Source organism: Aspergillus ruber, assembly GCF_000600275.1.
Source record: "Aspergillus ruber CBS 135680 unplaced genomic scaffold scaffold00030, whole genome shotgun sequence".
NCBI classification, from domain to species: Eukaryota; Fungi; Ascomycota; class Eurotiomycetes; order Eurotiales; family Aspergillaceae; genus Aspergillus; species Aspergillus ruber.
Genome location: NW_024467326.1, coordinates 241,391 through 249,786, shown reverse-complemented (window position 1 = coordinate 249,786; position 8,396 = coordinate 241,391). Strand labels below are relative to the sequence as shown.

At 47.7% G+C, this 8,396-nt stretch overlaps 7 protein-coding genes across 7 annotated transcripts; 3 read left to right on the top strand and 4 right to left on the bottom strand.

Moving 5' to 3' along the window:
- Nucleotides 1–13: 13 nt before the first annotated feature.
- On the bottom strand, nucleotides 14–360 carry EURHEDRAFT_225262 (uncharacterized protein). The gene has a single exon (XM_040778025.1). It carries the CDS (start codon nucleotides 245–247, stop codon nucleotides 53–55), a length of 195 nt encoding a protein of 64 aa, XP_040635670.1. The 5' UTR covers nucleotides 248–360; the 3' UTR covers nucleotides 14–52.
- Nucleotides 115–801, top strand: EURHEDRAFT_415982 (uncharacterized protein). Its single transcript, XM_040782836.1, has one exon. It carries the CDS (start codon nucleotides 524–526, stop codon nucleotides 686–688), a length of 165 nt encoding a protein of 54 aa, XP_040635669.1. The 5' UTR covers nucleotides 115–523; the 3' UTR covers nucleotides 689–801.
- Nucleotides 802–1,216: 415 nt separating this feature from the next.
- On the bottom strand, nucleotides 1,217–2,627 carry EURHEDRAFT_415980 (uncharacterized protein). Its single transcript, XM_040782835.1, has 2 exons — nucleotides 2,023–2,627; nucleotides 1,217–1,965 (listed from the first exon to the last, which is right to left on the bottom strand). Exons 1-2 carry the CDS (start codon nucleotides 2,338–2,340, stop codon nucleotides 1,537–1,539), a joined length of 747 nt encoding a protein of 248 aa, XP_040635668.1. The 5' UTR covers nucleotides 2,341–2,627; the 3' UTR covers nucleotides 1,217–1,536.
- A 209-nt stretch (nucleotides 2,628–2,836) lies between these two features.
- On the bottom strand, nucleotides 2,837–3,492 carry EURHEDRAFT_415979 (uncharacterized protein). Its single transcript, XM_040782834.1, has one exon. The coding sequence runs from the start codon at nucleotides 3,455–3,457 to the stop codon at nucleotides 3,074–3,076; it is 384 nt and encodes a 127-aa protein (XP_040635667.1). The 5' UTR covers nucleotides 3,458–3,492; the 3' UTR covers nucleotides 2,837–3,073.
- Nucleotides 3,493–3,517: 25 nt separating this feature from the next.
- EURHEDRAFT_405637 (uncharacterized protein) lies at nucleotides 3,518–3,941 on the bottom strand (the record flags this gene model as incomplete). The annotated part of the gene is made up of 2 exons (XM_040780399.1): nucleotides 3,518–3,877; nucleotides 3,933–3,941. The coding sequence occupies 2 exons, from the start codon at nucleotides 3,939–3,941 to the stop codon at nucleotides 3,518–3,520; spliced, it is 369 nt and encodes a 122-aa protein (XP_040635666.1).
- Nucleotides 3,942–4,828: 887 nt separating this feature from the next.
- On the top strand, nucleotides 4,829–6,986 carry EURHEDRAFT_415977 (endonuclease/exonuclease/phosphatase family protein; the record flags this gene model as incomplete). Its single annotated transcript, XM_040782833.1, has 4 exons — nucleotides 4,829–5,494; nucleotides 5,552–5,920; nucleotides 5,969–6,414; nucleotides 6,478–6,986. Coding segments are annotated over 4 exons (1,811 nt in total), but the record flags the coding sequence as incomplete, so codon positions are not given.
- Nucleotides 6,919–8,284, top strand: EURHEDRAFT_225242 (uncharacterized protein). The gene has a single exon (XM_040778024.1). The coding sequence runs from the start codon at nucleotides 7,029–7,031 to the stop codon at nucleotides 8,052–8,054; it is 1,026 nt and encodes a 341-aa protein (XP_040635664.1). The 5' UTR covers nucleotides 6,919–7,028; the 3' UTR covers nucleotides 8,055–8,284.
- Nucleotides 8,285–8,396: the final 112 nt, after the last annotated feature.

Below are 8,396 nucleotides of genomic sequence, written 5' to 3'. Positions count from 1 at the left end.
GGCCAAAACCCACCCCAACCCACCGGGGCCTTGGGGCAGGAAGGGTCATTGCTCACCCCGCCCCAAAGCCCGCTGGGGCGGGGCATCGCCTGCCAGAGCCCGCCCCACCCCGCCCCGAGTGACACTCTAGATGATGAGGAGGAAACGTTGTTCTCAACACACTATCCCAAATTCGATCAGCCTGAAGGTTCTCCGCCGGATTAGAGCCATCGTTTTTTCCAACTTTTTTATCAGAGTCATGTTGCATACCTGCAGCACCTTTTACAGCAATCAACAATGGCTAGGAGTGAGATCCTGAGTCAACTGCAGACTGACAACAGATGCCAATGCTACATACAGACAGTGCCTGTATGCAGAACAGAACACGCATGCTTACACTAGACAAGCTCTGGTGGAAGCAAGAAGACTCCATTTAGAAGTGGAGAGCACCATCCATCATCTATGAAGAGACCTATTCAATTCACAAGCCGCTCATGTGGCAACTCAGCACGTGCTGGGCCTGGAAAAAAGACAGCTGGCACAAATGGCCGCTGAGCTTGACCGTACCCAAAGGAAATTTCAGCTTGTTGACAGTCTGGTCGACACAATGCTGCTTGAGGAAGATAGTGACCTTGAGTTGCCAGACCGATCGCGTCAGGTCACTGACCTCATCCTGGACTTAGAGGTCAACATGGAAAGGAAATATTAGGACATACTCTAGGAAAGAGAAGAACGGATTATGGAGCTGGAAAGACTACTGGAATATAGTGATCGGAAAGTTGGGAATTTTAGGGATTACATGTACTTCAGAACAACACAGCGAATAAAACATTTGTGGATTTCTAAAATAAGTGACCCTTGCGATAATCTCTCACTGGCAGATATTTTCGCCTTATTCTAAGAGTGACAATGATGAGAAAACAAGAGTACTCAACATCATTATTAGCCTGAACGGGCCAGATAAAGCTCAGGATAAATATGGGGTTTGTATATTTTCCGTCATGTTCCTTTATTCTGTCACTTGACACTCAGCAGCTCTTCCTTAAATTACCAAATTGAGCTTCTGTATTCCCCATTATCATTCAATTGAAATGTTCAATAATTGCGACTATGTCTGAAACAAACTGTACACGGACCTTTGGTTCCAGAACTCCAGGACGACATACTCTTTGTCAGCCAAAGAATTCTGTCAATTTATCTTCATTCTCAATTTGCCATGATTCACTTTCAGAACTTTGTCATGAGTATCTATTTTGCATTAATACTACAGATGTGAGCAAACGAATTAATCTCTGACAGAAGAAACAATAATGGCCAGAAATGCAGCTAGGAGTTGCCCAAACGCCATTGCGTTGCCCCAATCCTTTGACTGTCCGCCCCAAGCTACTATGGAAATCGAGATTATAGCCATACACAGAGCCGACCAGGCAAGAGTTTTTGGGCCATATAAATATATACGGTCCATCTGCCATCCCATTCTTATCTCAATACCTTTTATTCTTTCATGTCGTTGGTATCGCTTGCCAAATTGTGGGACGATGACCTTCCTGCCAGGAGTTAGACCAATATAACCAAGACAGTAGTGTTGACATACTCCGTGTTGTAGATACAACTATCCTGCGCCATGCCATCCAATGTTCCTAGCCCGTTGGCCTTTTGCGGGCTTCGGGCGCATTCCTTTAGTACATCTACTGTTTCGAGTATACTGATTTTGCGTTTCCGCTTCATTGCTTCGTTCGCCTCTTCCTGGATACATGTTGGGGGATCTAAGAAGTCCAATAACTGAGGGTCATACGTAGACACTGGGCAGCTTGGATTATGCATATAACCATAGCAGTACTCCATAGTGATTTTAGCATTATCATTGCATGCCTCATTTTTCTCAATTATGCAGTCTGCAATGTTCTTGACTCGCTTGATGTCAACTGATTTGACATCGTATATCTCATACAAACCATCTTGGTCTTTTGCCCTGTGAAATTCAAACTGCAATAAAACACACGTCAATGATTGACCCCTGGGGTGATAATACCATATCCATACCTCGACCTCTTTCACAGATACCGGGCCGTAGAAAGGAAGCCATCTTTTCCAGTGACCCATCTCGTAATACATGTCCAGCATCCTATTCCAAATCACCGCGTCACTTTCAGAAGCATTTTCGGTCGGGTTCACTTGTTTCGGCCTAATAAAGGCAAATGGCGAGGGTTCTTCTTTTTCGATTTCTGGTCGGCGGCATGGCACTTGAATAGCATAAGGCCCATTCTGACTTTGGAGGCAAAGGAAACAGCATTGCCTTGCTTTATCGATACTATCTGGCTGTATCAAGTAAGTAGCTGGGCATTCAATGTGTGGTGCCATATGCTTTGAGTATTACATCTCTCCGAGAAACAGAAGGCAGTTCCCCATCAATATTTTCTCTATTTTCGCATGCAAAAGCATGAGGCCTTTCCTCATCGATTTTTTCCCTTCTGGCTGAATGTATAACGGAAGGAGAACATTTTTCCCAGATCCGGCTCAGCATTGGTGTCGACCATCTTCTTGCTCATTTTTGTCTTTTCCACCTCTGATATCATTAAACAAAGATAAACAGTGATGTAAATATATAAATTGTTAATACCAATGAAACATGGATAGTTGACTTTTAAAGCCTCACAAAGACTATTTGATATCATTTGACATATGTCCCAACCCAGCCCCATTAATGCCCGAAGCTGTAAATGCCCAATGACATACAGGTACTTTTGGAAAGCACAGGCTCATTTCCGAAGCTGCAGTGAGTCATGGCCTCTCGAGGCTGATTTCGGAATTCTATGCACGTCTCGCTTACATATTGTTGGTAACAGCCACGATTCCCACGAAGTTCATAATTGAACCACCAATCAGCCCGAGAAAATCCAAGACATATTGTATGCATGTATGTATTCATTTACTCCAACCCTTTTCCAATTAAGAGGTACAAGGACATATATAGTTATGGTAGCCTGCATATCGCTTTGGCGAGGGGTCGGGGTAAATGAATACACATACACACACATACTGTAAGCCCACCATCATTATAATACAATAAAATGTCCAATGCGCTACATTAGAGTTATGTCGACAATTTGCTTGGCTGTTTCTTTTTTGCTTTGCCTTGTTGTTTGGAGCTTGTTATAACCATTATAGTCGAAATCACTCCCATCTGAAACCCAGTTTCATCAAAGTTATAGATATCTGCTTCCAGGATGCCATACTTCGTGATAATGTTCTGAAATTTATTATAGAGCTCTGTGCCTCTAGCCCTGTGCAATTGATGGTATTCTGCAATCAGGCTGTCACAGAAAGCTTTACACTCCCGCTTCATGCTCATGAGGTCTTGGTCTGTCTTGAGCTCTTGCTTCTTTTGGTCAGTCAACTCTTGTGGCGCAGATGCATCCCGGGTCGAACTTGCATTGCTAGAGAGCTTAAGCAAAGCATCTCTTGCGGGAATGCTCATCTAGATGCCCTACAGAAAAAGGGTTAATAGAGATCAACTTCAATGATAGATATTCCTTAATCAAGTTTGCTGCTGCTCCTTTTCGATATTTGTACAGAGAACCGGGATTCTTAAATCCGGCTGACTTGCTAGTGGCAATTTCGTATACTTGCGCTCGTTCATATCAAAAGGCTTGCGTTGCATCAGTAATCCAATTACCCTCAGAGTTCCTGATGGCACATCTGAACACTGGGATGGCTTTAACGCTCTCTTTAAAGTGTAGGGGGGTACTGAGTCGATAGCCTGGGAAGTTGGAAAATGCATGTCACTGAGAGCCATGAGATGGTAGGTAGTGAAGAGAAGGTCGTCAATATTGACTGAAGGCTGTGTCTTTGCTCCCAGGTCCAGGTCGTACTTGTCAGTAAGGGCGGTGCACACTAGCTAGTTGAATAAGTCTTGATCCTCACTTATCCAAGATATTCAGATATTGACTTACATTCGTCATCTTCTGTCTTAGGTCATAAGGAAAAGGGTGTCACGGAATACGGGCATTCACCAACAACACAAGATGTTTGTATACTTCGGCCTGTTTGAATATAGGGCAGGAACCCCCTTCGCACACTAGATAGCGCAGCGCTGGCAGGCCCAGCTTCTTTCTTTCCTTCTCCATGTTAGTATTCCGACAGAGAGTCTACCAATGAATTTATATTGTTCGAGACTGTCACAAGGGGCAGTCCATTTCCTCGCACCAAAACATTATCCAGTATCGTACAAAGACCAGAAAGCCTGATTGGTACACGACGTGATGGGTCTCAAGGTACCATGATATTGATAGGCTATCTCCACCATAATGGTAGAATGTGTGCTTAGCCATCTAAAGCATATGGCTATGGTATCTTATGAGGAGTCTGTCGGCTCCATTAATCGGACGGCCTATTAGCCCACCTTGACTTTCATTATATAGCTAGAGGGTTGTATGGATTTTATAGAAATTGAATTATGCATCCCGCCTGTCGCATGCTTTTTTTTTTTTCTTTGCCGACCTCACGAGCGTAGCGAATGAGTAAATCTGTATTGAATTGTAGCGGGAGTCGTGAACTCACATTAATTGTGTACGAGTAGATACCTGGACCCTGGCAATCCCCTATCGGCGATACCCTAATGCATCCCACTATTAAACGGAACATGCCGATTGATTTTTTTGCGATAATTACCACATTATAACTTTGAACACAACGTGGGCGGCATAGCCAATCATCACTGGCCGGATGCTATATTAACATTTATCACATCGGCCTTGGCCGAAGCACTTATCGTGCAATGGATGTCCCCTCATTTGATCTATAAAAGCCGACTGAACAGCTGTTCTAGGAAATACCAAGTACTTCACCAGGATGTGCTCACTACTTGTTCTCAGTGCAGCGTTGCTTCCCCCAGCCCTAGCTATCTCCATCAACGAAATAAACGGCAATCGCTTTCTGTCGCCGTATCAAGGTGAAAGCGTCTCCAATGTTGAAGGACTAGTCACAGCCAAGGCATCTTTGGGGTTCTATCTTCGGTCCATAGATCCCGATTCAGATGACCGTACCTCCGAGTCTATTTATGTTTATGGCACCGCGGCTATTGATGAGGTGAGTGTGGGTGATATTATCACCCTTAGCGGTACGGTTTCCGAGTACTATTACTCATCTTCCTATATTCCCCTGACGGAGATTACGTATCCATCGGATATTGAAGTTCAGACAAGTAATAATGAGGTCGTGCCTGTTGTTATCGGGGAGAATGGACTGTTACCTCCGACAGAGGAGTTTTCGTCGCTGGATGAGGGGGATGTGTACAGTCTTCCAAGCAACGCTAGTCAATTGTCCGACAAGAATCCTGTTCTGGATCCAGATACATACGGGATAGATTTCTGGGAGAGCTTGAGCGAGGAGTTGGTCAGTATCAGTGGTCTCAGGGCTATCGCCAAGCCGAATCAGTATGGTGATACGTGGGTTGTTGGAGATTGGCCGGTGACTGGAGAGAATGAGAGAGGAGGGTTGACCATGCGTGCTAATGGTAGCACTTTGTTCCCTATAGCCTTACTGCATCGGGACGTGAAACTGACGGGGGCAGACTCAAACACTGAAGCCATCCTCATCGGCTCCGCATTAGACGGAACTAATAATCCTACTGATACGAAAGTGGGCGATACTATCGACGACATAACTGGCATTATCACACAGGCTTACGGATTCTATTCGATTCTCCCACTAACCGCATTATCCGTGTCCGGCTCAAACTCTACAACTGCATCGCCCACGGATCTGGTCTCAGATGGCACCTGCAAGAAAGCGTCCTTCGGAAGCTACAACGTTAACAACCTAGAGCCAGACTCTGACACCCTATCCAAGATTGCAGAGCACATTGCCACATACATGAAGAGTCCGGCATTAGTATTCCTGCAGGAGATCCAGGATAACAATGGCGCTACGGACAATGGAGGTACGAAACCCTACTCCCCAAGTCCTAACAGAAGCTAAAGGGAAGCAGTAACAACCGCAAACAAAACACTCTCAACCCTAACCACCGAAATCGCCAAAAAGGGCGGAATCAACTACACCTTCTTCGACATCGACCCTGCAGACGGCGAGGACGGCGGGGAACCAGGCGGGAATATTCGCAATGCCTATCTCTACGATTCTTCGGTTATAAAACTACATAATCCGAATCCAGGCTCTAGCAGTGATGCAAATGATGTCCTATCGGGTCCTGAGTTGAAGTATAACCCGGGGCTGATTGACCCCAATAACTCGGCATGGGAAAATAGTCGGAAGCCACTCGCTGCGGCTTGGGAGGTGGTAGATGGGGGTGATGTGTTTTTTACAGTCAATGTGCATCTTACCAGTAAAGGAGGCGGTTCCTCGCTCGAAGGCGATGCCAGACCGCCCGTAAACGGGGGCGTTGAGAAACGAATCTCCCAAGCTGAAGCCATCGCTGTACGACTCCCCTCCCTTTAACCTCTCTGAAAGAACAAACTAACTGACCATAAAATGCTATAGAATTTCACAAACGCCCTCCTCACCGAAGATTCATCCACCAAAATCCTGATCTCTGGCGACTTCAACGACTTTTCCTTCGTCGAGTCCCTCCAGATCTTCACTTCCAACGACCTTTACGACCTGGATGACGTAGTGGAGACACCATCTACAGAGCGTTACACGTATTTGTATGATATGAACAGTCAGCAGCTGGACCATATGTATGTGAGTGAGAGCTTGGCGAAGGCGGAGGCGGGGATGGAGCATTTGCATTTGAATACGTGGGTGGAGTATGATGCGCAGGCGTCGGATCATGACCCTACAGTTGCAGTTTTAGATGTTTGTGGCTAGGTAGGTTGGGGTTGTATTTAGAGCGGTGGAGGGCTTGGGTGGTACTGTGGGGTTCTACAGATCCATACACATTCAGGAGGTAAATCATTCAGCGTAATTGATATTCCCATTTAACGGATATCCATCTGTATCTATGACATTTTCTCCACATCCAAATCAAGTTCAATTACCGACCAACGGCAATCAACTAACCCCATCCACTCATTTAACCAAAGAAAGGAATGACAGGAGCAGTAGGAGTTGGGAAGGCACCGGTCGGGGTAGGAGCATCAGAAGGCTTTGGGAGCGAAGGCGAGCCAGTGGGCTTGGGGAGGTCACCAATAGGAGGGAAACCAAAGCCGCCAGCGGGCTTCTCGCCAGCCTTGGGGGTACCGGAAGGCTTGGAGGTCTCGGAGGGCTTGGGGAACTCGCCAATGGGGAAGGGGATGAAGTCGCGCTTCTCATTGTCGCCGCCGAACAGCTTGGCGAGGTCACCGAGATCGGGCAGCTCGGAGGGCTTGGGCAGGTCGCCCAGGCTGGGGAGGCCGGAACCAGAGGGCTTGGGGAGGTCGGAGGGAATAGGGAACGGGAAGAGGCCGCGCTTCTCGGAGTCGGAGCCGCCGCCAAACAGCTTGGCCAGGTCACCGAGGTCGGGGAGCTCGGAGGGCTTGGGCAGATCGCCCAGGCTGGGGAGGCCGGAGCCAGAGGGCTTAGGGAGGTCGCCCAAGCTAGGAAGGCCGGAAGGAAGGGGGAACGGCAGGTCGCGCTTCTCGGAGTCGGAGCCGCCAAACAGCTTGGCCAGGCCACCGAGGTCAGGGAGCTCGGAGGGCTTTGGGAGATCGCCCAGGCTGGGGAGACCAGAGCCAGAGGGCTTAGGGAGGTCACCGAGACTGGGAAGGCCAGAAGGCTTGGGAAGATCGCCCAAGCCAGGAAGACCGGTGGGCATAGGGAACAAGCCACGCTTCTCCTTGTCGCCGCCGAATATCTTGGCAAGTTCACCGAGGTCGGGAAGATCGGAAGGCTTAGAAAGGTCGCCCAAGACGGGGGAATCGGAAGACTTGGGGAGGTCACCCAAGTCAGGAAGACCAGAGGGCTTGGGGAGGTCGGAGGGCTTGGAGTCGCCGAGGCCGGGGAAGGGGAAGAGACCGCGCTCGTTGACACGAGTGGGCATAGCGAGAGCACAGCTCACGAAACCCACGGTAGCAGCACTGCTGAACTTCATTTTGAAAAAGTGGTCAAAGAAAGACGCAAGAAGGCTGAGCTCCTAAAGAATGGAAGGTGTGAATAGTCACTGAATGAATGAGTGGTTGTCTGCTCGAGTCAAACGGGGAATTCAGACGTCTTTATAATCTGGGATGTCGTGACAGATCGGGTCTTAATATCCCATAGCAATCGTCATTTTACTGATGCGATTGCACACCTGCTCATCCCGAGCCCATCTCGGATGGTGGATACTGTTCGGGGAAAGCATATCTGCCGATCAAGAAGAAGTCATTCAAGGTGCTCATTCCAGCAAAGCAGGTATCGGCATTCGGTTAGCCCCAGGGACAAAACTTTGCCATAAGGCTCGGTGATTCATTCAAAGCCGAAGAATACGGAGTGAGCACCCC